Source organism: Eptesicus fuscus, chromosome 6 (genome assembly GCF_027574615.1).
Source record: "Eptesicus fuscus isolate TK198812 chromosome 6, DD_ASM_mEF_20220401, whole genome shotgun sequence".
NCBI lineage: Eukaryota > Metazoa > Chordata > Mammalia > Chiroptera > Vespertilionidae > Eptesicus > Eptesicus fuscus.
In genome coordinates, this window is record NC_072478.1 from 23,898,720 (window position 1) to 23,925,711 (window position 26,992).

At 51.9% G+C, this 26,992-nt stretch overlaps 1 protein-coding gene across 4 annotated transcripts; it reads right to left on the minus strand.

The window, feature by feature from the left end:
- SLC44A2 (solute carrier family 44 member 2) lies at positions 1 to 26,454 on the minus strand. Of its 4 annotated transcripts, none has more exons than XM_028134751.2 (23): positions 26,346 to 26,454; positions 12,672 to 12,720; positions 10,045 to 10,118; positions 9,833 to 9,917; positions 9,159 to 9,243; positions 8,864 to 8,974; positions 8,732 to 8,792; positions 8,519 to 8,642; positions 8,319 to 8,402; positions 8,113 to 8,225; positions 6,365 to 6,496; positions 6,169 to 6,268; positions 5,999 to 6,091; positions 5,738 to 5,825; positions 4,916 to 5,178; positions 4,736 to 4,830; positions 4,156 to 4,259; positions 3,979 to 4,052; positions 3,820 to 3,890; positions 3,576 to 3,664; positions 2,078 to 2,162; positions 1,552 to 1,669; positions 1,181 to 1,289 (listed from the first exon to the last, which is right to left on the minus strand). In XM_028134751.2, exons 1-23 carry the CDS (start codon positions 26,374 to 26,376, stop codon positions 1,268 to 1,270), a joined length of 2,151 nt encoding a protein of 716 aa, XP_027990552.2. In that variant the 5' UTR covers positions 26,377 to 26,454; the 3' UTR covers positions 1,181 to 1,267. The 4 variants fall into 4 exon arrangements, with proteins under 4 accessions (XP_008156276.2, XP_027990552.2, XP_027990551.2 ...); XM_028134750.2 differs by lacking the exon at positions 26,346 to 26,454 and adding an exon at positions 13,215 to 13,363; XM_008158054.3 differs by lacking the exons at positions 1,552 to 1,669; positions 26,346 to 26,454 and adding an exon at positions 13,215 to 13,359 and having other exon boundaries at positions 1 to 1,289.
- Positions 26,455 to 26,992: the final 538 nt, after the last annotated feature.

Consider the following 26,992-nt stretch of genomic DNA (forward strand, 5'->3'; position numbering starts at 1 on the left):
TCTGTTACAATAGGCACTTTATTAGTGGTTGGAATGCAGTTACACGCAGGGGTGTGTGGACAGAACAGGGAGGGAGGACTGGCAACAGGCGCAGGACCTGGAGACCCCAGGCGGGAATCTCTCCCTCTCGGGGACCCTGGGACTGTGCTGATGAACAAAGACATGAAGTCGGGGGCCTTAGGATATGGCGGAGAGAAAACCAGGAGACCAGGTCCTGAGTTCAACCAATTTGGCAAAAGGATCCTCAAGATGAGGTGACTGGGCAGGGAGGTCGGGTGTGCACGCAGCATTTGCCCTGCACCCCTTCCCCTGAAATTGTCCCTCGGGTGGATTCCGTTTCTTTTCTCTCTTACAAAGAGAGCTGTGTCAATCACTGGCAGAGGGAGGGAAGAAACTCAGCCCAGCTTCGCCAGCCAGCCAGCCGGTTTCCATCAGGCAGCTATTAGGGGTCTCCTCCCTCCTGCTCAAAGCAGCCTCCCAGAATAGTCTCACTCCCTCATCTCCCATCAACAACCAGGGTGCCCTGCTGCCCCCATGCCAGGAGACACCCCCCTGGGCACGAGTACCACACCCCACTGCAGCCATATCAGATAACAGAAGGCACTCCTCAGTGGCCCCATTTCAGCTGTTGAGACAGAAAAAAACTAATAGACCCTTTAATGCATAGCCAGGTTAAAAAAAAATAGTAAAGAAACACATGAGGCAGCCTGCGTGCCGATTGTTCAGCTCTGGAGAAGGGGCTCAGTCCTGGCTTCAGCAGATCCGTGTGAACGAGGGCCTTCAGGAGCTGGAGCTAACTGTGGCCGTGGCTCCCGCGGACACACACACCATCCCACCGTAAGAGGGAACAGGAAGCTGGACGCAGCCCACAGAGGTTGGGCCCCATCGCAGGCCAGACGCATCAAGAGCCCTCACGGGACTCCTTCCCATCCCGGCCAGTGAGGGCTGGAGTGACTCGTTGCACAGTCTTGGGGGGGGGGCCGTCATGAAAAGCCCGACTGCCCCTTGGCATAGGGAGGAGATGCCACAAATCTTCCGGGTCCCCGGAAACTGGTGGTAACTGGATGATGGCGGGGTGGCAGTGACAGGACTTCCGGTCAGCCCAAGGGGCTGGGGGTTCTGACCCAGCTGCCTAGCACCCAGCGTGAGACCTTGCAGGGAGGTGGGGGGAAGGTGGGGCCTTTAAGATTCTGCCAGCTTCTTGTTGGTCTTGTTCAAAAGCTTCTTGAGATTGGAAGACATGAAGTAAGGCCTCTCGGCCGAGCCATCATTCCTCTCGAGGTCCTCCACTGCAGAGAGAGACCCCAGAGCAGGTGGCATGAGGGGAGCTCACAGGCAGGGGCCTCTGGGGACAGGGCGGCGGGCAGGGGCCACAGATGCCTCAGAGGGTTAGGAAGCAAGACACACGGGGACCGGAGAGGGGCAGCTACGGTGGGCTCAGGAATGGGACACACACGTTCCCCACGCCCAGGCAAGGAAGCCCCGCATGCACCCCCGGTCTACAGGGCGGAAGCAAGGAGGCTGGCCTCCCTCCTTCTCTACTCCTCCTACTCCTCGACTTCTGCCTGCTTCCCCTCCTCCGCACTCCCCTTCAACAGGATGTCTCTCAGCTCAGGCGACATGAAGTAGGGTCGCTCCTGAGAGCCGTCATTCCTTTCCAGGTCCTCACCTGGGCTCCCCCCAGGAACCGGCAGGGGAAAATGGGGTGGTCAGGAAGGGGAGGGGAAAAGGGAGGCAGGGAAGAACAGGGAAGCCAGCAGGCATGGAAGAGAGGAAGAGAAAAGAGAAAACAAAAACAGACAGATTGAGAGACCAGAGTTAGTGGCAGCCACAGATTCCCCCCAAACAAAGCTGAAAACTCGGAAGCCAAGGGCCCAGGGCAGGGCGTTCCAGCTGCAGCAGCTCTGTGCGCAGGGAGGAAGCTGAGAGGGCATGCCAGGGCCCCAGTGAGGGACAGCCAGTCCCTGGGAAGCTGGGGGCATGTGGCAGGTGAATGTGTAGCCCCACGGGAAGAGGTTCTGCCCAGAGGGAGAAGGGAGTCAGGGCCCAGCAGGAGTCGGGCTGAGGGGTCACTCACAGAAGCAGAGGAACAATGTGTCCACACACATGCCGTAGACGCTGAAGAAGCCGTGGGCGATCAGGTAGGAGCCAATGATCACAGTCTGGGTGAGGGGACAGGAGCTGTTTCCATCCCAACTCCTGCCCAGGGCAACTCCCACCCACCCTGTCCCTTCCAGGCAGGGATCACGTCATTCCTATGCTGTAAGCCCGCCTTAGAATAAAAATAACCTAACCCCACAACCCTGTGGGCAGAGCCCTGTCATCCACAGGACATTATTTGCTCTCTCTGACCCCAGGGCCTTTGCACATGCTATTGCCCTGACTTAGTCTAGTTTATTATGCTTCCGCATTATTCTGCTTTAAGCTCAAACATCAAGTCCTCAGGTAACACCTCCTCCAAGGAGTTGCCTCTGACATCTAGACCTTGTTTTATGCTCTCCTAGTACTGAGTACCCCTCCTCTGAGATCTTCATCTAGCTGCAATTTTATGCATGTTTAGGGCAGTACAGGTTTAATGCCCACATCTCCACTAGACTGTGCCTGACCTGATTACTGCCACATCCCCAGCAATTTGGTGACTCACAAGGCCTTGGTAGGTACCTGATAAACATTTATTGACTGACATGAGTGGACCATAGAGAGATTAAATAACTTGCCCAAAGTTACACATCTTAGAACTAGCAAAGAGGACTAAAATAAAAACCTAGGTCATCGGGCTCCAAGGCCTGCACTTAGATTTTCTGATGACCTAACCCCTCCAGCACCTGTTACCTCCCTGCCCTTATCTCCTTCCACCTCCTCCCCTCTTCACTTCCTCCACACCAGTTACACTGGTTTCCTCACTGCTCTGGTATGGTCCCACCTTAGAGGCTCTGTCCTTGTTCCCTATGCCTGGTTGTTACCTGCGTGTCCTTCAGATTTTATTTACTTATTTATTATTTTAAATATATTTTTATTGACTTCTGAGAGGAAGGGAGAGATAGAAACATCAATGATGAGAATCATTGATTGGCCAACTCCTGCACGCCCCCTACTGGGGACTGAGCTTGCAACCCAGGCATGTGCCCTTGAAGACAATCGAACCTGGGACCCTTCAGTCCGCAAGCCAATGCTCTATCCACTGAGCCAAACCAGCTAGGCCTGTCCTTCAGATTTTAGATCTGACATCACTTCCACAGTGAAACTGCCTGGACTCCCAGACCTGAAAAAAGCTTCCACCACAGGCTCCAAAAGTTCCCTAGAATTCTGCCCTGGGGCATGTACCAGTCTGCAATCTCATATCCACCCATATCATGATTGATTTACTGATTAATGTCTATTTGCCTCTAATCTGCAGTTCTCTAGAGAGACGCCCTTCCTCCCTCTGTGGCTGGTCCAAGGCAGGTGCTTAAAGTTTGTAGGAATAACCAATCCCCTACGTCTGACCCCCACCCTATCTGTCCAGTCAAAGGCGGCCAGGTGAGCCCCAACTCCTCCTTCTCCCCCGACACCCACCCATCCCCAAAGTTCCATACCAGTATGGGGACCCAGTAATAATTGAGGGGCGGTGCTGTGTCTTGTATGATCCTAATACGGTGGGTGAAGAAGAAGAAAGCCAGGATCCCTGGACAGAGGGAGAAAACCAAGATAGTTGAGGGTTTTGGCTAAGGGAAGTAGCCTCCTGCCCAGAGAAGACCCAACCCACCACAGAAGAAGACATGGGGACCCCACAGCTCAAGAGGCTCCCACAGCCAGACAGGCTGGGTGAGCAGCACTCACCCACACTACCCACAATCAGAAGTTTGCCCAACAGGAAGAGGAAGTCAGTAACTTTGTCCAGGACAGCCACTCTGCAAGGGAGAGTGAGGAGCAGGCGTGAATGTGGGCTCAGGGACCTGGGGTGGAGGGAGGTGGTGAGAAGATGGTGTTTTCTCTGACCTGATGATGTTTCTCATCAGCAGGAAGAAGGCGTTCTTGGCTGAGGTGCAGAAGTTGGTACCATAGATGGCGATCTGGAGGGAGGAAGAAGGGAAGGATCAGGGCCCCTGGTGGGAATGAGGGCCCCTCCCTTCCAGGAGAAGCTGGTGGGTTGGTTATGGGTCCCAGGCCACTGACCATGATGTAGGCATTCCTATTGAGGAATCTGATGAACTTCTCCAGGCACCAGAAGCAGCATTTGAGACAGGTCATGAGGAACTTGGCAAACTTGTTGTCGGCAGCTGGGAGAAAATGGAGGGATGTGAAGGTGAGGAAACACCACCACCATCACCCCCCTGCATCCCCCCGCCCCCGACACACACCTCCTCATCACACACCCCTGCACAGTGCAGGACTCCCCGAGCCCACCTTCTCAAAGAGACAAGGAGTCCCCATCCAGGACCCTTGGAGGGCATGCCCCCAATGAGGGACCCAATCTTGAAGCTTTTCAGCCCAGCCTCCAAGACAGGAGCCAATCACAACCCATACCACTGCTCTGGCCCCGCCTCCCACAGACACCAATCCTTGTAGGCTTCCATGGTACCACCCATCCCCTCCATGGCAGGAACCAATCACCCAAGTCTTTCAGCGCTACCTGCCCATAGTCAGAAACCAATCACTATCCCAACAAGCCTTGCCCTCAAGCAAGAACCAATTCGATCTCCCTCAGTTCTGCCTCCTCAGTCTAAGGCCAGAGCCCACAGCATTTGGGCCTCACCTTTCAGGCGCTGATCCAAGTACTCCAGCATCACTCGGATGATCTGCACGATGGCCAGAATGAGGGCACCAAAGGCCAGGGAGCCCGTGTGGTACCTGCAGGCCAAGGGCATGGTCAGCGGCTGGGCCAGGCCTCCTCCGCCCCATCGCACCCCCACCCCCAGCCCATCGGGGGTCCCACCTGAGTGCCCGGCTGAAGGAGGAGAAGAGCGGGAAGGCAGGCAGGTCATCTGGCTTGTGCAGGGCCCAGTAGTAGGAGGCAAAGGCCCCAGCTAGCGTGACCTGGCCCAGAGCCAGCACGAAGTTGGCCAGCCAGAAGAACATGAAGGCATTAAAGATCTGTAGGCCCAGCAGGGCCTGGTGGTAAGCTGACTCACCACCATAGAAGGCGAACTGGCAGTGGGCTCCAGGGCATAGGCGGGACTCGTTGGAGGAGGGGAAGGTCTGTGGGAGAGACACAGAGCCCAGTCACAACATAGGGACCCAGGGTTCAGAGTGGGCTCTGGGCATCAGGTCTGGGTCAGCTATACCATAGGGTGGGGACAGGAGTCATGGGGATCAGAGTTAAGGGGTTGGGGGTTCAGGCCTGGGACTTGTAAAAGGGGTTCTAGAAGCAAGACTAGGGATCATGTAACAAACTCAATGGGTGTCAGTGAGGTAGCAGAGGCTATTTGGGGGCTCAGGGTGGGGTCATGTGTCAGTGGAGTGGCCACATGGACAGGACAGGAGTGGCAGAGGTCAGCATAAGGATCGCTGGGGTCAGGATAGGGGCTTGTGGAAGGCAAGGAAGGAGCTCTAGAAGCAAGAACTGGCCATCCCTGGGTTAAGAGAGGGGTACGGGAGCCGCCAAGTTGGATCTCTTCCCCTCCATACCCCCATATCCAGCACAGGGCAGACGGCAGGCACCAATTGTTTGTTGAATGGTCCCAAAGTTGGGATGAGAGGTTTCAGATCCTCCATGGGCTGCTGGGGAAATAGCCGCCCCCCACCTCTGGATACCCACCTCAGGGTTGCAGGTTTTCCTATTAACTGGGCAGGTGTCGATATCGCTGAAGATTTTATAAATAGCTTCGTTGGAAGTGGACAGGAAGCTGGGAGCTCATTAAGGAACCTAAGGTCTGAGATTAGGAACCCCAGGGGCTTGTGAGAAAGGCTCCCTTCCCCCACCAAGCTTTGGGCCTGCCCCCAAGCTGCAGGTCACTTCCCGGCAGGTTTGGTCTCTAGCCATCCCCGGGATCAGGAATCGGGGTCTGACAGCGGATACACGGCAGTGCTGGCCCAGTAGGCGATGCAAAGGCACAGCAGGAAGAAGGTGACCAGTGGGTACAGCAGGGAGCACATCACATATCCCACAGCCCTGGAGGGGAGCAGAGACATGGGCATGAGGGACCGAGCAGCCCCGGGACCACCCAAGCCTGACACCCTCACACGCACCTGCTGGCTTCCTTGATGAGCGCAATGGCGATGAGAATTCTCTTCCGCAGAAAGATGAGCAGCAAGATGATGATAACCTCAAGTATGCTCAGAATGATCACTGTAGGGGGCAGAGGGCGGCCAAGTCTGCCAGCTGCCTAGGCTCCCACTCCCTCCCGTGCCTAACTGGGGGCTGGAGTGGGGGGTTGGGACTCACTGAAAGCCATCCAGGTCTGCCTCAAGTGCAGGTACACGCGGAGATCTGTCTGAAAGCCGAGATCCACCAGGGAGATGTCGGAGCCGGCTTCACCACGCAGTCGGGCGTACTCCATGTAGCAGTGAAATATACCTGCGCAGAGGAATCGCCATGCTGCAGCACACCGACTGCTCCACCAACGGAGCAAAGCAGGTACCACCACCCCAGTTTGACAGAAGCAACCATGGAGGCGGAGAGGGGCTGCCAGTGCTTGCTCCTGTCTGAGCTCTTGCACTAGCTCTTCCCGCTTCTGATAGCTTCTCTCCCAACAGGTCCTTCATATCCGCCTGTGCTGGAATGTCACCTTCTCATGAGACCTTCCAGAAACCTTTCCCCTTTTTAGAATCTTACCCTCTCACACTCCAACTTCGTATCCCCCTTCTCTGCTTTGATATCCTAGACTCGTCTAGAGGGTTTTCTGTGTGTTTTTCTTCTTGTCCACCTGCTCCATACCTCCGGGAATATAAGCTCCCCAGGAGCAAAGATTTGTCCTGTTTTATTCAATGCTATAATCCCAGCACCTAGAAAACTGCCTAGGCTACGATAGACACTCAGGACATGTTTAATGAATGAATGAATGAATGAATGAGTGAGTGAATAGGTGTCAGGATGCTGTATGCCTGAGGCTTTCCTGATTCCCTTGCAACTCTGTAACAATGATTCATGGGTAGTAAGGGAGGACATGGGTGTTAACGTCCAATGGGGTAGCATTAGGAATTTTCAGCATTCCTCTTAGCTCTTTGTAGAAGAAAATTGTAAAATACAGATAAAGTAAAAAAAATATATATATGTCTAGTTGCCTAAAATTCCAGCATCCAGATAGAAACTACTATTAACATGAATATTTTAATATCTGTGTCCTCAGATTGGGTTGCATACAAGGCCATCTTTCCAAATGGAAAGTTTAAATGAATAATCAGGCCCTGCCCAGTGTGGCTATTTTATAAATAGCTTCGTTGGAAGTGGACAGGAAGCTGGGAGCTCATTAAGGAACCTAAGGTCTGAGATTAGGAACCCCAGGGGCTTGTGAGAAAGGCTCCCTTCCCCCACCAAGCTTTGGGCCTGCCCCCAAGCTGCAGGTCACTTCCCGGCAAGTTTGTCGTCCCATACGCCAAAGAGTTACCAGTTGATTCCTGGTCAGGGCACATATCGTTTGTGGGTTCAGTCCCAGAACGTAAGGGAGGCAACCAATCCATGTTTCTCTCTCTCTCTCTAAAGTCAATAAAAACTTTTTTTTTTAAAGCCTCTATAAAAAAAGAATAATCAGAATATAAAGCACTGTGTTTTGAGCTTGGCCTGCTGGTTCCTTAGGTCTCAGCTCCTTCCATCTCCTCCACATACTACCTTCTTCTCATTAAGCCTCCTAAGTAGTAAATATTAATTATCCCCATTTTATAGAAGAAGAAATTGAGGCACAGGGAGGTTGAGTCACTTGCCCGAGGTCACAGAGTGAGGAGTTGGCAAAACCGGCATTTGAACCCCCAACTTTCTGGTGCCAGAGCATGTATCATTAGCCACTGTCCTAAGTAGTCTACTTGTAGCCTTATGGTGTCATAAGATACAGATCCCGGCCCCAGTTTGGAAGACTATGATTTAGCCCATGGGTGCAGGACAAGGTAGAGGACATCTGATGGCTTAGAAGATGCTTAATGGGCCAGTGCCAGGTCAAAGGGCATGAGCATTTTGCGGACTATGAGGGGGAGACGCACCGTAGCCCAGTACGAGAATCACCATGACGATCATCACCCAGACCATAATGCCAGCCAGGAAGCGGAGCAGCACGATGAACAGGAGGCTCATCACCATGGCGATGACCAGGCCTCTGAGGGATGAAATGGGGGCATGAGTGGTCCCCACCCTCTCATCAGCTTCAGGCTGCCCAGCCCAGGAAAGGCCACCGTTCCTCCCATCTTACATGACAATCCAGTACCAGGAGACAGTGTAATCTTCAAATATCCGCATGGCCAGCTGCCGAGCCTCCAGGACCCCATTGGCCTTCCTGGGGTAAGGCATACGAGGGTGGTGTCAGACCCCTCCCTGATTGGCCCAGCCCCATGGGATGCTCTGTCCCACCCAGGAAAGCGCAACGCCAGTGTGGTGGGCTGCAGTCCTCACTTGGCGCCCTCAATCAGCTCAGTGATGTTTTTCCGAAGGCCGTCCCCATCCTCATAGGTCGTCGCGTTGCCCACCATGAGGACCCCCTTATGGGCGTGGATGGCTGGGAAGCATCGTTGGGCCACTACATGGAGCAGGGGATGGGACAGCAGTCAAGCTGAGCCCCTGACACCTCCCCACACCCCACCAGAGCTCACAGGACCCCGGACTCACACGGTGTGCTAGGAGTGAGGACAGGGGGGCAGTCACCATCCCGAAGCACCTCAGCCACACCCTGTGGAGAGAGGGGACAGTTAATCCCCCAGACCAGCACCCTCCACCTGGCCCTGCCCGGGGTCCCCTTACCTTGTTGTTCTGGAAGCCAGGCACGCAGAACTGCTTGTAGTACTCGAAGTCCGGGGAACTGCGAGCATTCAGATAGGTGAGGTATCGGTTGGGGCACTTCTCCACGCAGATCTTGGGGGAGCAGGAGGCAGGGTTGGGTGGGGTCAGACACCTGATCCCCACTCAGAATAGAAGTTCCACCTCCCATTCACCAGGGAAACAGAAAAAGCTGGGAGAGAAGTCACCACTACAGGAGAAAAAGGACCTGGTGTTGGAAATGGGGGACAGAGAAGGGGATGGGGAGGGGACAAGTTACCTGGGGGGTGGGACACTGGAATTCCAGCAGGACGAGGGGGCTGGCACACTTCACAATGTTGAAATAAAACAGGTAGGGTTTGTTCCTGGGGTTGGGAAAGGGAGATGGAAACTGTCAAGACTTCTCAACCACCCTATATACTGGTAAAATGTCTTAATGAAAGCAACAACAACAACAATAACTGCAGCAGCAGCAACTTCATGTCAAGTACTTTCTAAGCCCTGAACACATATAGGCTCATCTAACCATCACAACGGCCTTATTAGAGTGGGACTGTTAGAATCCCCAGTTTGGAGATGAGGAAAATAAGGTTCAGAGAGGTTGAGACACGTGCCCTAGGTCACACAGCCAGGGAGTGACAGAACGCTCACTTTTACAGGTGAAGCTCTTTTACCTCAGCTGTCATGACCGACCTCAGATCCCATAACGTCTCCTCTCTGTCTCTCCCCTAAAACGTGGGCCTCCAGAGGACAAGACTCTTAATGTCTCATTTAATGCTGTGTCCTCAAGGCCTAGTACAGTGGCTGGGGACGGTGGGAGTTTTATAAATGTTTGTTGACTGGACTAATGGATGGCTGCAAGTAGGAGAAGCCTAGAACCTTCTCCCCAGAGCTCATGAAGCCCTCCTGCCCACTCCTCCCCAGACCCACCAGGCAATAAGGAGCTAGACTTACGCATTTTTTGTGCCCTTTTGCCCGCAGAACTCGCCGCGGCTATCAGTGGGGTAGATCACCTTTCGAGGGTCTCCATGGGTCCAAGCTGCGGAGGAATCCAGAGACACTGAGGAACTGCCTGCCCCTCCTCAGCATCAGTCCCACTCCTGACCCAGAGGCGGTGGCTTCCCTCTCACCCCGGAACCCTGAGTCCCGTTCCCTCCTCCACTCACCTATGATCCCTACAGCCACGTAGCCCACGATGGCCAGGAGGAGGAACACACAGCAAATGATGTCTGTGCAGCCCCTGGGAGCAAGAGGCAGTGTCAGGGTGGGAGCCTCGGTGCCCTGAGGATCATAGACCCACGGTACCCGGTACACACACTCACACCCATGTGTGATTCGGACACATGTTCCTGACCTATGCAGATGCTATACCAAAGGGCACGTACACTTCAAATTTTAATACGTAATGGTACACTGTCCGCAAAGCAGGTTGCAGCAATGTGCAGCTCTCCTTCGATTGAGAGTGTCCATTTTCTCACATCGTTACCAGCATTACATGTTAATGGTTTTTTCTAATTTAAATTATTTTTATAAGGTTAAATATTATAGTAAAAAAATAGATGAGCCCTGGCCAGGTAGTTCAGTTGGTTAGAATGTCGTCCCTATATGCCAAGGGTGTGGGTTCGACCCCTGGTCAGGGCACATACGGAATCAACCAATGAATACATAAATAAGTGGAACAATAAATTGATGTTTTTCTCTCTCTCTCTCTCCAAAATCAATAAATAAAAATTAAAAAAATATATGAACATGGTAAAAATTAAAACCACAAAATAGGGATGTATACAATAAAGAAATAAGTCTCCCCCCGACAAACACACATACCCCTCCCTGCCCATAAGTAACCTGTTAGTCCTTTGGATTATTTATTAAGTATTAATGTTAAAAAATTTTTTTCCTTAAGTGTGATGATACACCTCCTGTTCTGTGTCTTGCTATTTTTGCTTAATATATTGAGGGATCCATATCCTCACTTAGGACTCTTGTACATTTTGTTGTTGTTGTTATGTTAATCCTCACCAAGGATATTTTTTCCATTGATCTTTTTTTTTTTTTTTTTTACTATTCCTCACTTTGACTCACTGGGAAATGCCCACTATATCTTCAAAACCAAGGCCAGTTAGCTTTACCACCTCAGGCATGGATGTCCATCACCCCCCATCCTTCCTGCATACACACCTTATTCATACCTTTATTATTGCATACTCCACAACGTCAATTATTGCGGTTAGTACCTTGCCTGGCAGAATCAATATGAATTCAAATTGAATTTATGAATTAACAAATAAATAAAGCATTATGAAGACCATTACATTATTTAAACCAGGAGACCAGGAGACTGAGGTGGCTGGAATACCTTAACGATTTAGGCAGCAATCCAAAAATCAAAGCCTATGAGTGCCTCACGTTTACAAAATCAAAACGCAAAGGTTGTAAGCCATAGCCCATCCATAATTTTCTTAGTTGGTTTCCACCTTCTCTATAAACCTATCTTCCTGAGCTCCCTCAGTGGAACATGCCTAACCACCTCCGATTTGGTGCAGCCTGATTTGAATTTGTTTTTGCTAAAATAAACTCTTAAAATGTTTAATATGCCTCAGCTCCTCTATTAACAAGACAGTGAACAGAGTCTTCTTGTATCTACTCTTTTGAATAGATTCCTGTTTGCTTGGGGATCACAGGGCGGTTGCTGGAATATAAAAACCTAAGTGGAGACATGGAAAAACAGCGACGATGTCATAATTAGTAGAAGGCACTTTGGTGTCTAAAACACCGTCAGACAAATACTAAAAATCCCAGCTGTTTAGATCATGAGATCAGATCAATGAAGGGAAAAAAATGTTCTTGGTGATTGTTATGCTCAGATTTTCCAAGATAGTTCCGAAGACCTCAGAAAAAGTGATTTTCAGATGGAAACCTAAAGGAATTACCAGATGAGAAGTGGTAGAGACGGTGTGGGTCCCTGCATAGGAGGGTGAATGTGGGTGTCCACTGATCTTTCATAGAGAGTGGAAGGGAGAGAGGGGGAAGATAGAGTCAGAGGGAAAGAGAGAGAGAGAGAGAGAGAGAGAGAGAGAGAGAGAGAGAGAGAGAGAGAGAGAGAGAGAAATGTTGATGTGAAATCAAACCTGTGTTGCAAGGGCCGATGCTCTAACCACGGAGCACACTAAACAAGGCGGGACTCCTTCATTCTAACAGCTGTGTAATATTAACCTAAGGACCCACTGTAACTTAGCTAACTAGTTGCAAAGGATGGACATTCAGATGGTTAGAGTTTGCCATTTTTTAAAAGACAGCTATTTCATACATGTTGGTCCATGTGTGCAAGGTTTATTAAAACTTTTTTTCCCTAGAATTTTAATCTTTGGAACAAAAACATGCACACTTAAAATGTTCCCGTTTCCTTATTCCCTTGAAAAAACTGCAACAATTACTTTCAATGCGGAACATGTGTGTTAATCTACTTAATCTTTGCAAATCTGTGATAGGAAATTCTATTTGGTTATTGTTTTAGATTCCTTTACTTTCCATTGAGTTTGAAACATTTTTCCATAACTTCATCGTCTACAGTATTTCTTGTTCCACTCTTTTGCCTGAGTTTCTTTTTTTAAAAAATTCATTTGTAAGGACTCTTTATATTCAGGAAATTAATCCTTTCATCGTCAAGTTGGAAAACATTTATCACCAGTTTGTTGGAGAACAGATCGGGGAGTGTGAAGAAACAGGGGTGGGACAGTATTAGCAGACGCCCCCTTCCCCTCCACCCCCCACCCCCGGAACCCAGAGCCCTTACCGATTGTAAATGGGTCCTTTGAAGCTGGGGTCATACTTCTGTGGAGTTCCTGAAAATCAGCAAGGTAGAGCTGGGTGGGCCGAGAAGGCGCTGGGAGACCACCCTCCCTCCGACGCTCCCAGGGCATCTTGGGTCCCAGGAATACATCTCAGAGACCCTGCGGATCTCCCGCCTCGCCCCGCCTCCGGGGAGGACATACCCAAGCCCCCGCAGAGCAGCCAGCGCGGGGGGAGGACTGGTTATTGGATTTACCAGCCGGAGGCCACCCCCTGGGGAGGGGGCTGGAATGGGGGCCACCAGGGCGCTAGGTGGAGAGGGGAGGGTCCCCGGGGGAACCCCACAGGAGTACTGGGGAGAGGGCTTCAAGGACGGGCCCTTCGGGTGAGGGGATTTGGAGGGAACTCTGAGAGGCTCTCCGGGGAAGACGGGGGTGAGGGGTGCTGGCAGGTGACTGCGGGGGAGCGGGGGGCGCTCCCGGCAGAGATCGGCATTCCCTCGCCCCCTCCCAGTGGCCAGCCCGGGTGCAGGACGGGGGCTGCCTACCGTGCTTCCCGTAGTAATGCTGCCGGTCGCCCCCCATCCCTGCGGCGCCCGCCCGTCCCCGCGCCCCCTCGGCCCTGGGGTCTGGCCCGTTGGGTGTCCCGAGGGAGGGACGGTCGGACAGACTGGCGGCGGCTCCTCCCAGCAAGGAGCCGGGCGGGGCGGCCCAAACCAGTCTGACCGGCCCCAGCGGAGCGGCTGCCAGGGGACTGACCCGGGGAGGGCGGGGGAGGCGGGGCGGGGCGGCAGCTGCTCCCGCCACTCACCAGCCGCCGGATTTAGCCCTCCCCGCCCCGGCCCCGCCCCCATCCGGAGAACCCCTGGGCCCACCCCCACCCCCACCCCCACCCCACCCCTTCCCCAGGCCACACCGCCTAACACACCTCTCAACCCCAAAAGGGCACCCAATATGCCCCCATTCTCTAGGTATGGAAACTGAGGCACAAGGAGGGCGACCCGCCACAAAACCGGCCGATGGCTGGCCCCAAACACCCAATTGTTAAGTATTTGAGCTGAAAATTCTCAAACCAAGGGGGCGTATTTTATTTTGAGCTGCATTTAAAAAAAATTAAATGGCAACAGTTAAAACGTTGGGAGAGTCCATATAAAAATCCACATGGCCAATTTCTTGAAAACTGGCGAATTGGGGCCCGCAGCCCCCATGCCACATTCCTGCCTGGCACCGCCCCCAGATGGTCCCTGTATGGCTCCCAAAGCTACACACTTGAGCCATCATCCCTGCACACTCTCACAACTGTGAATCCAGGAGCCACTGTTTTGTGGAACAGGGATTTATTGAGCCCCCACGGGAGCAGGCTCTGGGCTGGACACCAGTTTCGGTGTGTCTTGTGGAGCCAACATCCTACTGGGTGGCCCTGGATTAAAATATCCCGCCCCCCCCCCCCCCCACCCACACACACACACAGAGCCAGAGAACACTTAGGCCAGCGCCTTGCCTTCCCTGAGCCTCGGTTTCCTCAACTGTGAAATGGGACTAAAGCAAAAAACCAAAACTAGTCAAAGACCAGGCATGGGATGCCAGGAGGTATACAGTTGGCCTGGGGTTTACAGTTGGAATGGATGTACTGTACTGTCAGGGGAGGGGTGTACGACCAATGTGGGGACGGGGATACTGCAAGGGGCACAGTCAGGGTGGCATTTACCGTCAGTGTGGAATCATACAGCTGACATGGAGGGAGACTGTTGCTACAGGGGTGTTTAATCAGTGTGGGGTATACAGTAAGGGTGGAGGGATACAGCTAGTGGGAGGTATACAATCGGCAGAGGGTGCAAAGTCAGCTGGCTGTCCTCCCCACACCAACCACCCACCCCCATGTAAACCGTATACTCCCTCAATGCCACTGCATCTCCCAACCGTCATTGGGGCCAGTTGCATACGTTACAGCATCGTTAACTATATACAGCTGGCATGGGGGTACAGTCGGCAGGAATACATATTCAGTGTGGGGCATACAGTTAACATGGGGTTATACAGTGTGGTCACATACAGTTGGTGCTCATTAATTACAGCTGCTGCTTCAGAGCCCCACCCCCGCCTGCCCCACTCTGATCACTAACTCAGCCTTCCTAGAGAAAGGCCGCCTCCTCCGAGTGGCCCACAGCTGCGGAGGCCCTACCTGACCCCTGGCCCACAGGCTTCAGCAAACAGGCGAGGCTCACGGCTACAAGCCGTGCCCTTGGATGACCAGGTCTCCTAAAGAAATCCTGTGGTTCCTGACGTCCCTGCCAGCTAGTCCCACCCCCACGCAGTCTGAGTGGTGCCCAGGCCGCAGCGTCTTCTCTTCCCAGATACACCAGGTCTCTTGGGGTCACTCCTGTAAATGCAGGACTTGAACCAACTCCATCCTGATGATTCCCAAATGTCCATCCCTGGGAAGGCCTGGCCCCCAAGCCGCACTCCCCTGAGACACCTATCTCCCAGTGCCCCACATGGGGTTCTCATGGGCACCGCACACTCAGCACCGCCACATCCGATCCCCTCCCGATCGGCCCCCAGCCCACCTGGACTCAGAAATGGCAGCTCTCTTCCAGAGCACCCAGTCCAGAAACCTGGGATGTCTCTCTGCTTAACATCAGCTCGACCTTCAGAATCTACCCAGTATCCAAACATGTCTCACCCACTCCTTGGCCCGAACCCTTGTCACATGGGGGTCATCTTTTGCCTGGACCAGGGTAGGTGTCTCCACCCGGGTCTCCCAGCTCCCACACTTACCCCCCACTGTGTTCCTCCCAACGCAGCCAGCGGAGTCTGTAAACACCTGAGTCAGGGCACATCCTTTCTCTGCCCAGAACCCTCCATGGCTCCCACCTCATTCAGAAGAGAAGCCCAACTATAGCCCACAAGGCCCTGTCCCCCCGCATTGCCCTCACCTCCTCCCTCTCTCCCTTTTGCTCATTCCATTCTCGCCTCATTGGCCTTCTGGTTACACCGAAAACTCGCCAGGCCTGGTCTCAACTCAGGACCTTTGCACTTGTTCCCTCCACCTAGCAAGCTCTTCCCTGAGTCCATGTGGCTCCACCTCCTTCAGCCTCTGCTCAAACAGCACCTCCTCTGAGCTTTCTCTGACCATCCTCTCTAAAACAGCACCCTTTCCCCTCCATTAAAATCACCTTATTTTGTTTTGTTTCTTACCACCACCTGACAGGTCACACATTTATGCATTGGTTGTTTGTTGTCTGCCCCCATGCCCCAAGGGTTTGTATTTGTTTGTCTGTGGTGGTGTCCCCGGTGCCCAGCATAGTGCCTGGCATAGAACAGACACTGAAGAAGTGTTTGCTGAGTGAATAACCGCAATCTGTAATCCGTGTATATACAGTTGACCCCTGAACATTGGGTTTGAACCGTGCAGATCCACTTACATGTGGATATTTTAAAGTAAATATGTACAGTACTGTAAATGTATTTTCTCTTCTTATGATTTTCTTTTTTTTAAAAAAGATTTTTAAATTGATTTTTAGAGAGAAAGGGGGAGAGAGAGAAACATCAATGTGAGAAACATCAATCTGCTGCCTCCTGCACACCCCATACCGGGGATCGAGCCTGCAACCTTTTAGTGCATGGGATGATGCCCAACCCACTGAGCCACACAGGCCCAGGCTCTTTTTTCCTAAAAACGTTTCTTTTCTCTACCTTACTTTATTGTAAGAATACACTATATAATACATATACAAAATATGTGTTAATCAACTGCTTGTTACCGGTAAAGCTTCTGGATCAATAGCAGGCTATTAGTAGTTAAGTTTTGGGGGAGTCAGAAGTTATAGATTTTCCACTGTGTGGGGTGTCAGTACCCCTAACACCCATGTTGTTCAAGGGTCAAATGTATACTTAAGACTGAAAATGAGCCGAAACCGGTTTGTCTCAGTGGATAGAGCGTCAGCCTGCGGACTGAAAGGTCCCAGGTTCGATTCCGATCAAGGGCATGTACCTTGGTTGCGGGCACATCCCCAGTAGGGGGTGTGCAGGAGGCAGCTGATCGATGTTTCTCTCTCATCAATGTTTCTAACTCTCTATCCCTCTCTCTTCCTCTCTGTAATAAAATCAATAAAATATTTTTAAAAAAAAAAGACTGAAAATGTAGCTTAGAGTTTTCCAGGTGTACATATTTAAAAAATTAATTTGAGCCCTAACTGGTTTGACTCAGTGGATAGAGCATCGGCCTTCGGACTCAAGGGTCCCAGGTTTGATTCCGGTGAAGGGCATGTACCTTGGTTGCGAGCACATCCCCAATGGGGTGTGTGCAGGAGGCAGCTGATGGATGTTTCCTTTCATCAATGTTTCTAACTCTCTATCCCTCTCCCTTCCTCTGTATAAAAAAATCAATAAAATATATTAAAAAAAATAATAAAAAAATAATTTAATTTGAGCACTGGCCAGTGTGGCTCAGTTGGTTGGAGCATCATCTCTACACCAAAGGGCGGTGGGTTTGATTCCTAGTTGATCCCTGGTCGGGGTGAGTGTGGGAGACAACTGATCCGATGTTTCTCAGCTCTCTCTCCCTCTCTCTCTTCCCCTCTTCCTTCCTCTCTGGAATCAATTTAAAATGTTTTAAAAATTAATTTGTGAATTTTATACATAAAAGAATTTAATACATGACGAATGTGGAATATCCAGTTGGCAGAGAAGGGATAAATCAGTGACTGGCTTGACTGCCTTTGGAAGAAAATAAAGTTAACTCCACTGCTATACATAGCAAAACAATTCCACATGGATTAGTCATGCAAATACATAAAAACTCAAAATGATTACAAGTATGAAGGGAAAACACCGGAGCATATTTCTACCATCTGAGAGGAGGTGAGACTGGTAAGCACGGTGGAGGAGAGAGAAAGAAGCACCACAAGTTCCTTGTGTCCGTTAAATGGCAGCCGGGCTGGCAGAGTGGGAGCAGCCACTCAACAGCTGGAGCTAACAACGGAGGGCCTTTCAGACACTGGCTCTGCCCTTCACCGTACTGGAGGTCCTATCGCCCACCCGTGTGACAGCAGAGGAAACCAAGGCTCAGGGAGGGGAAGCAGCGAGTGGTGCGCCCCTACACCAGGTGTGATGGGCGAGTGGGAGCCACTGAGGGTGTCTGGGCAGAAGCATAACCAGGCCAGGCCGGGGAAGACACTCAGGGAAGACTCAGACAGCTCTCAGGGCTGCCAGTGACCTTGCTGTGTAAACTTGAGTTATCCCTCTGTAAGATGGAACTGAAGATGCAGAGCGGGGCACCTGGCCGAGGCCTGGCTCAGGGCCTGGCCTGGTGGCCACTCAGGAAATACAAAAGGGAACATGGGTACTGTCACCTCATGGATTCCACTAGCGCTTACTAATATTAGTGGCTGGGGAAGGAAGGAAGGAAAGGCGAGGCAAATACTGATGGCTTCCGATAATGAACCTGATCCAAACCCTACAGGATGGGAACTTGCTGAATCTTTGCAACAATGTTGTAAGGACATAATAAGAAAAGTACGAATGTCCCAGTGCCTCCATTTACTGACCTATTTGCCATGTGCCAGGTACTCTTCTAAAACATTACACAGTTGACCTCAGTTCATCCTGATAGCAACTTTGTGAGGTTGATTCTATCATTATAACCCCCATTTGACAGATGCAAAACTGAGGCCCAGAGAGAAATATTGTTCAGGTGGCCACAAAGATGGTGAGCAACAGAGCCAGGCCAAGCTCCTAAGTTAGTGTCTGTATGAGTTTCCTTTGGCTCCTGTAACAAATCACCACCAACTCTGTGGCTTAAAACAACACAAATTTATTCTAATCCTAGAGGTCAGATGTCCAAAGTGCATCTCACTGGGCTACAATCAGGATGTTGGCAGGACTGCATTCCTTCTGTAGACTCTCTTTCTCTGCCTGTTCCAGCGTCTAGAAGCCACCCCCTTTCCTTGGCTTGTGGCCTCTTCCTCTTATCATTACCTTGCAACATTGTTGCAAAGATTCAGCAAGTTCCCATCTTCAAAGCCAGCACTCCCTCCCATCAAGGACATACCTGTTTCTATTGTCACTGTCTCCTCTGACTCCTCCCAACCTCTTTATAAGAACCATTGTCCCTGGCCTACCTGGATAATTCAGGATACATGTCCTATCTCAAAATCCTTAATTTATTTTATTTAGTTATTTCCATTAATCCTCACCTGAGGATATGTTTCCCATTGCTTTTTAGAGAGAGAAAAAAGGAAGGACAGAGGAGAGAGAGAGAACCATCGATATGAGAAAGACCCATCGATTGGTTGCCTCCTACATGAGTCCAACCAGGGCCCGGGCCCTGGAGAAGCCTGCAACGAGGTATGTGCCCTTGACCAGAATGGAACCGGGGACCCTTCAGTCCGCAGGCCGGCACTCTATCCACTGAGCCACGCCGGCCAGGGCTCAAAATCCTTAATTTAATCCCTCTGCAAGTTCCCTTTTGCCACTGACAGTAATGTAGACACAGGTTCCAGGAATTAGGATGTGGACGTCTTTGGGGGGGACCATTATTCTGCCTGTCACAGGGTCTTTGATAAAATGTCACCAGTGGGACAGACCCACCCACTGCTTGTTTTCATATAAACCAGAGCCGCAGAGGGTCTTCACATTTTTAAATGGCTGAAAAACATCAAGAGAGGAGGACTATTCTGTCATGTGACAATTATGTGAAATTCAAATGTCAGTGGCCATCAATCAAGTTTCCAGGGCACACAGCCACGCTCATTTCCTTCGTCTGGCCGCTTTCACGCTGCACCGGCCGACCGGAGCGGCCGCGGCAGGCTGTGTGCGTGGCCCGGGAAGCTGGAAACTTTTCTTCTCTCAGCTTTTACAGAATGTGCCACTGCCTGGTCTCCAGGCCATGAAGCAACATGCTGAGCCCGGGTCTGTGCCAGCGTGTTTCACGGGCTCTCCTTGTAACAACTGGGAGCGGTGAGGCATGCCAAGTACTCCCCAGCGACACAGGCCAGGAAACCGACACGTTCTTTTCCTCTCCCGGCTGCCGTTTTCCTGTCTGGAGAGTGAGACTAACACCCGCATTGGCTTCACAGGACTTGATACTCAACAAGCACTCAGTCCAGGTCTGGGTACAAAGCTGCAGCAGACACTACCCAGGGACGTGCTCCCATTTGACAGAGGGGGCCAACTGGGGCCCCTGGCTTAGCCCGCACAGCTGGCGAGTGATGGAGCTGTCAACAAACCCAGGCCCCTCTGGCTCCAACCCAGGCCTGCTCTTTGGCAGATACTGGGAGAGACAGGAGCTAAATATGTGACAATGGCAGGGGGGAAGGCGTGGGAAAGCTGAGCCATTAGGCCAGGCTAGGGGAGGGAGTGGGGTGTGGGGACAGCCCTGGAGTCCTGGCTTTGCTGGGCACCATGGTCAGCCCACCCCGAGCAGTGGGCGTGGGAGATAAGAGAACCAACACAGGCTGCCTGGTTACGATGCTGGTGCCAGGACATCAAGTGCCACCCAGCCGCCTCGGCTGCCGTATACTGGCCAAGTCCCCAAGCCCGCAGAGGCCCAAAGCCGCACCCATGCAGCCAGTCTGGCTCACCCCACCTTCCCGGGAGTCTGTGCCTGATGAGAGCCTTTGACAAAAGGTTTGGGGACAGCATGTGGGAGGGAAAGCTGGAAGCGGTTCTATTCGTCATAAAGCTAAGAACAAATACAGAGTGCCTACGGTGTGCCAGGCGTTTACTTCTAGAAACGCAGGTCAGCCTCACAAGACTCTGAGGGCAGATGGTACGATATAGAAACTGAGTCACAGAAATGTTCAATTCCTTGCCCGGAATTACACAGCCGGCAGTAGCTGGGACTTGCACTCAGCTCCTGACACCATATTCTTAAACTCTATGATAAATGAATAACTCTAACTGAGCATTTGCCATGGAGCAACCTCTGGGCTAAATGCTATACTCCCATCAGTTCACGGAACCCTGGAGACAGAGGGAGCTGATAATGCTGTTAACCCCATTTCATGAATAGAGAAACTGAGGCTCAGGTATATGAAAGGTATAGATACAAAAGGTCCATGGATACGAAAGGTAAAGATGGTACAGAACTAGGAAGAATGGAACTGGGACTGGAACAGAGCCAAGGCTTGGCTCCGGGACCTGGCTGAGAGTCAGAACTCTGTGGTTAGCTTTTTCTGTAGATGTGTTTATTTAGCACCTTGGTACTAGGTGATTTAAGTATTCAACTAGTCTTATTGCCTCTGTTCCAGTCTCCTGGTTTCTGCCATTGCAGTCTCTAGGGGCCATGGCATGTCTGTGAACACCTGAGTCAGACCAGGCTCCTCCTTGGCTTAGAACTCTCAATGGCTCCCATCTCCCAGAACAAAATTCCAAACCCTGCTGCGTCCATCCCCTTCCTGCCCTCACCTCCTCCCATTCTACCCCTTGATCCCTGCACTCCAGCCACACAGGCCTCCTCACTGATCCTCAGACACAGCAGACAATCCCACCCCAGGGCCTTTGCACAGGCAGTGAGTGCCCTCTGCCTGAAACATACTACACTGCTCCCTCCCACATTCCTCTGGTCACCTCAGGCTGGCTTTCTCTGATCCTTCCATTTAAAATTTTAAACTTTGCCTCGAGGCCCTATATATCACTCCCACTCCCTCTTTCCTGCTTAATTTTTCTCCAGGGCCCTTCTCTGGCATTCTAAGAATTTTCCTCATTCATCTAATTTCTTGTCTGGTTTCCTTTCTAGAATGTCAGCTCCAGAAGTGCAGCACTTGCTGCGCCTCAAGCATCTAGAACAGAACCTGGCACACGGTACCTGCACGATAAATGTTTGCTGAGGGAAGTTATGAATGAACTTTAGATTATGCAACCTGTATGCTAATCAAGATAAAAACTTATACCAGAACAAGACTTCAGACCAAGAGAAATCACTCTCCCTGTCACCCCAGGCCATGACCCCTCACTTCCTCTCCCTGGGAGCAGTTCTTCTCACTGATTTCCCTTTCTTCCTTCCAGACACTGATTACAGTTCACATACACAAGCAGATTTCTAGTTATTTAGCCCTGTTTTGTCACCCATCCTATATAATAAAAGCCTAATATGCTAAGTGTCCAGTCGTCCATTCAACCAATCAAAGCATAATATGCTAATGATATGCTAAAGCCACTCAACCACTCGCTATGACGTGCACTAACCACCAGGGGGCAGACACTCTGACTGGTAGGTTAGCTTGCTGCTGGGGTCCAGCCGATCCGGGACTGAGCAAGATGGGCCGGACACACCCTGGAGCCTCCCGAGGTCCCTCCCTGGCTGGCCAACCTCCTGTATCCCTCCCCAGCCCCAATCATGCACCGGTGGGGTCCCTCGACCTGGCCTGCACCCTCTCGCAATCCGGGACCCCTCGGGGGATATCGGAGAGCCGCTTTTGGCCGATCCCGCAGGCCAGGCCGAGGGACCTCACTGGTGCACGAATTCATGCACCAGGCCTCTAGTCAATAATAAAAGCATAATATGCTAATTAGACCGGACGTCCTTCCAGACAACCTTCTGGGGCTGTGAGGGAAGCCCGGGTCCGGGTGCCAGAGGGAAGCCAGTGCCAGCAGCCGGGGGAAGGAAGGCCTACTCTTGCACGAATCTCGTGCATCGAGCCTCTAGTACTAACATAATCAGACAATGTTCCCCATCAGAGAAGTTAAACCTACTTCATCTTTTTACAAGGCAACATAGTATCCTACTCTGGGAACAGTACAATTTTTCATTAAACCAGCCTGAGGAACTATAAAAAGATACAAATGCCACAGAGAGGGGGGATTAGTAGACTAAACTCTGGAGACTTCTAGGCTAAGTTACCTCTGGATGAGGACGGCTGGCTGAGCGTTTCTGAAGGGCTCTTTCAGGCGGAAGGCTAAAATCTGCTGTGCGGTTGAGGGCTAAATTTTAATTTCCAGCCCCCACAGAGAATATGTTAATTTTGTTTATTTAAGAGTTTTTACATCTGTTTAAAAATAACCCTCCCTTTGAGGGTTGATGAGGCAAGGACATAAGAGCACTTTCTGGGGTGATGGGAAAGGCTTTACCAGAGGGCTGCAAATTTTTTCTGTGGAGGGCCAGATATTCAAGATTTTAACTTTTGTAGTTCACATATCACTTCTGTTGTACAGTCTTTTTATTTTTCATACACTTAAAACAGTTAAGATAGTAAATTTTGTGTTATGGGTTGTTTTATTTAACCACAAAAAAATAACATATAATAATAATGATAAGCCCTCCTTGGGCATGAGAGGCTTCTGGGGTTCTGGTAATATTTTCCCCGAACTGGGTGCTGGTTACTTGGGTGTGAAAACTCCAGGAGCCTCATCAATATAGGATCTGAACCCTTTTATGTATGAATTTTCTGTTTCAATAAAAAGTTCAGCCCTGTCTGGTGTGGCTCAGTTAGCTGGGTGTCTTCCCGTGTCCTGAAAGGTTGCTGGTTCGATTTCGGGTCAGGGCACATGCCCAAGTTGCAGGCTCGATCCCCAGTAAGGGGTGTGCAGGAGGCAGCCAATCAACGATTCTCTCCCATTGATATTTCTCTCTCTCTCTCTCCCTCTCTCTGAAATCAATAAAAACATATTTTTAAAAAAATGATTGAGGAAGCTTTCCAGGCACTGACGTGAGAGATCATCTCCAACATATATTAAGAAAAAAACAACAACAAAAAGGAAAGAACAAAAAGCAACATGTAAAACAAACAACTTTCATTCAACCAATATTTGTTCAGCATCTACTAAGTGCCAGGCACTGTCCATACCCCTTCAAACCAAACAGACATGCATTCCTGCCTCATACAGCTGGAACTCAGACCATGAAATAAAGAATATGCATATTTTTACATGTTCTAAGGTCTAGACTCCATTTGGAAGACAACATAAGCTGCTGTGACACTAATGCACTCTCAGCCGGTGGTATGGGGATGGGAGAGGAAACGAGGAGACTTCTCATAATAAAGCTATAAAGTCTTTAGTATCATTTGTATTTTGAAGCACGTGACTCTTTTTGTTCTCTTTTGTAAAAAGTTGCCATTAAGTAAAGACCCTCTCCCAACAGTGTTTCGTTTTGTTTCCAGATCGGGTGCTAGGACCCCACTGCTGGTTGCGTTGGACTGGAGGAAATTGGGCCATGGAATCTGTTTGTTCTTGTTCTTTTTTTAACAAGCACCATTCCTTTTTTCCACCCCCACCCCATCAGGTTCTAGAATCTTATTCCATGCTGCTCATGCCAAGGGTGGGCCGGTAAGGATGGCTGTGCCCATTGCCAACATCCGTGGAGGCCCGGGAGTCATTTCCTTCTTGGAGCCACTGCCTTCCTCTAGACATCTGTCTGCTGAGGAGGGAACTACCTGCCCTGTCAGGGCAGCCCAAGTTCATGTCCTGACAGAGTGGGCTGCTTCTCTCTCAGCTCACGGGAAATCCATGTCCCCAGTATCACCAGCCCCAGAGGTATCCTGAGGGCATGGAGCTTGCTGGGAACTGGGCAAAATGGTTTCCACCACGCCCAGCCCTACAGAGGAGGACAGTTTCAGAGAGGTCACCAACTTGCTCAGGGCCACACAGCTTGTGTTAGAGTCCGGATTTGAGCCTTTGTCTGTCTGATGTCACCCTCTAAATTCACAGAAAGCACTGGGGCACAAGGGCAGGATACTAGTGTGTGAGCCACTCTTGTACACTGTTCCCAAAGGAGAGGTCCCCATTGTCTGGCAGGGTCTTCACAGGGCAGCCGGAGGGCCCCACGTTTTTGGTTCTGATGGGAAAAGACTTTTCACAAGCTAAGTGAGACCCTTCCCCACTTGGAGGACTCAAGCCAAGTGGCCCCCCCTGGAGGAGGTGAGACATGCAAGATCCAGCTGACGCCTCCACCGCTGAGCCTCACAGAGAGAAATAATGAAGCAACTGTGCGGCTTGTTTACTGTTCACTCTGCCCGAAACACACTTCTTCCCATTTTTCCCACAGCCACTGGCTCAGGCTCCAGCCCTTGGTCACCGAAAATAAACCCAGATGATGTCCCCTACATACACTGGATCCTGTTCTTCGCTTCACAGCACTTACAACAACCTAGAATTACATCTCCATTCCCTTGTCCACTCCCTGCGGTGAAGGATTCTGCTTTGTTCACTGTTGTTATGTACTCAGTGTCCAGACCCCACCTTATAAGATGCTCAATAAATATTTGTAGATAGAATGGGCTCCCAGTGCCCAGCATAAGGTCTGCTGGGCACAGAGGTCTCTTGTCTCGGTTGTGAGCCTGGCAGGGCTGGGAGGGTTTGCTCAGGCCCGTCCAGGGCTAGCTCCCTTTGGGCAGATTCAAGGCTCGGTGAATAACATCACTGTCCACTCTGTCCCCCATCCCTACTCCAGTCTGGCCTCATGGAGCCCAAAGAGTTCTCAAGTGCTGCCCACAGGCAGGCAGGGCCAGGCCTGGAGCCCAGACTAAAATTTGAAGATCAGAGATAGCTGGCCACACCCCAGGGATGCACAGCACGGGCAGCTGCAGGATCTGGGGCTTGAGCCAAAACCAAGAACAAGGGAGACCCTTAAGAGACTGACAAGTTCAAGCAAGGAGGGGAGGGGCTGGGTGGTAGCCAGACCCCGCTGTCTCCCTCTTGAGTGGGCTGGGCAGGGAGGGTCCCAGCCTCCCCCAAATGTGTCTCTGCAGCCTCCTGAGGCCATAGTCCCTAAGGGGTGGGAGTGAGACTTGGGGGGGGGGGGAAGGCACAGCTCAGTAGATTTGTTTTTCATTTTTGTGTGGTTTCCGGCCCCTTCCCCAAGCCCATTCAGCCTGACAGTTTCCAGGAAGTTCCTGTCACACTAGGAGGGGTGGCAGGGCCTCTCTGCCCCAAGGCAGTGCCTTGTGGGGCGTGTGACCAGATCGGCCCTAGGGACCCAAAATGGAGAAGAGAAAGGAGAAACTGAGGAGCATTGCCCCCAGTCCCCGTCGTGGGAACCAGAGGAAGAGAAGCACAGTAGGGCGTGGATGGGGAGGGGCCTCATCTTGGCTCCATTCCCTGGGCCCTGAGGTGCAGGCCGCCTTCTGAGGTTCCGGGGAGGGGGCACCCCCAGCCCTTTGCACAGGGTAGAGAAAGTTAGCCAATTGTTTCCGGCTTCCTACCTGCCCCCTCACCGGAGGCGCCCTGGTTTCCGCCCTTCCCAGGCGGCGGGCGAGACACGACGGGCTCCCACCCTTGCATTCGGTCTGCCGAGCCTTGCCTCAGTTTCCCCATCGAGCCAAAAGCCCGTGCCGGCGACTTCCAGAGAGATGTGGGCAGGAGTAAGAAGTGGACAAAGGGGACTGGAAGAGGAGGGGGGTTTGGGGAGGTTGGGGCCCTGTGCCTTTTCGAAGCCCGGGTCGCCGCGCCTCCCCTCCCCCGCCAGGCATCTGAGCCACCCAGATAACGGGACCTCCCCGGGCGGAGCATGCGCGTGCGTCCCGGCCCATCGGCCGGAGGGAGAGCAAGGGTTCCCCGGAGGGTACGCAGGGCGACGGGGCGGGAAGAGGGGGAGTGGGCACGGCGCGGAGAGGGATGCAGGCCCTGCGGGCAGGATGAGGCCGCCGCTGCAGCGCGGGTGTTTAAGGTCTCAGACGTCCCCCTCCTCCAAGGGCCTCCCAACTCGGCAAAGGCGGCCACGGGTCAGAGGCGGCTCCTACCGTAGGCTCCGTCCTTCCTCTCGTCCTCCATGGCCACGGCGGGCAGGGAGGGGAGTCCGAGCCAGCGCGACCCCAGCCCGAGCGGGCGGGAGGCTCTGCGGGCTGCAGCGCCCCGCCCCGGCTCGGGCTCCGCCCAGCCCGCCTGGCCGCTCCGCGAGCCTTCTCCAATGGGAGCCCGGCGCGGGCGGAGGCAGGGGCAGGGCCAGGGGCGGGGCCGGCTCGGGAAGGGGTCGTACCTCAACCTTTGTTTCTTTTCTGGACTCCCGTGAGACCTTCTTGGTGTGTTTCCTGCAAAAGGAGCAGTCATTCATCCATCCATCCATCCATCCATCCATCCATCCACCCACCCACCCATTCATTCGTCAAATAGATATTGAGCGCTTGCTGACTGTGTGCCAGTGTTCAGACAAAATGATGCCATTTTTCATTATTCAGATTGGCAAGAATTTGAGTTTGGTAACATCAAGCCGGGTGAACAGATGCTGTAGAAAGGTTAAATCCAAACCGGGTTCACCCCGTGCGATTCCTCTCTGCCATGGCAGGCGTGTGTGCATGGGGAGTCCGTGCCAAACAAAGGGTGTTACGGAAAGGCTCGGAGTGGGCCGGGTTCACGCACCTGTGACAGGAGGCCGTAATGTATCAAAAGA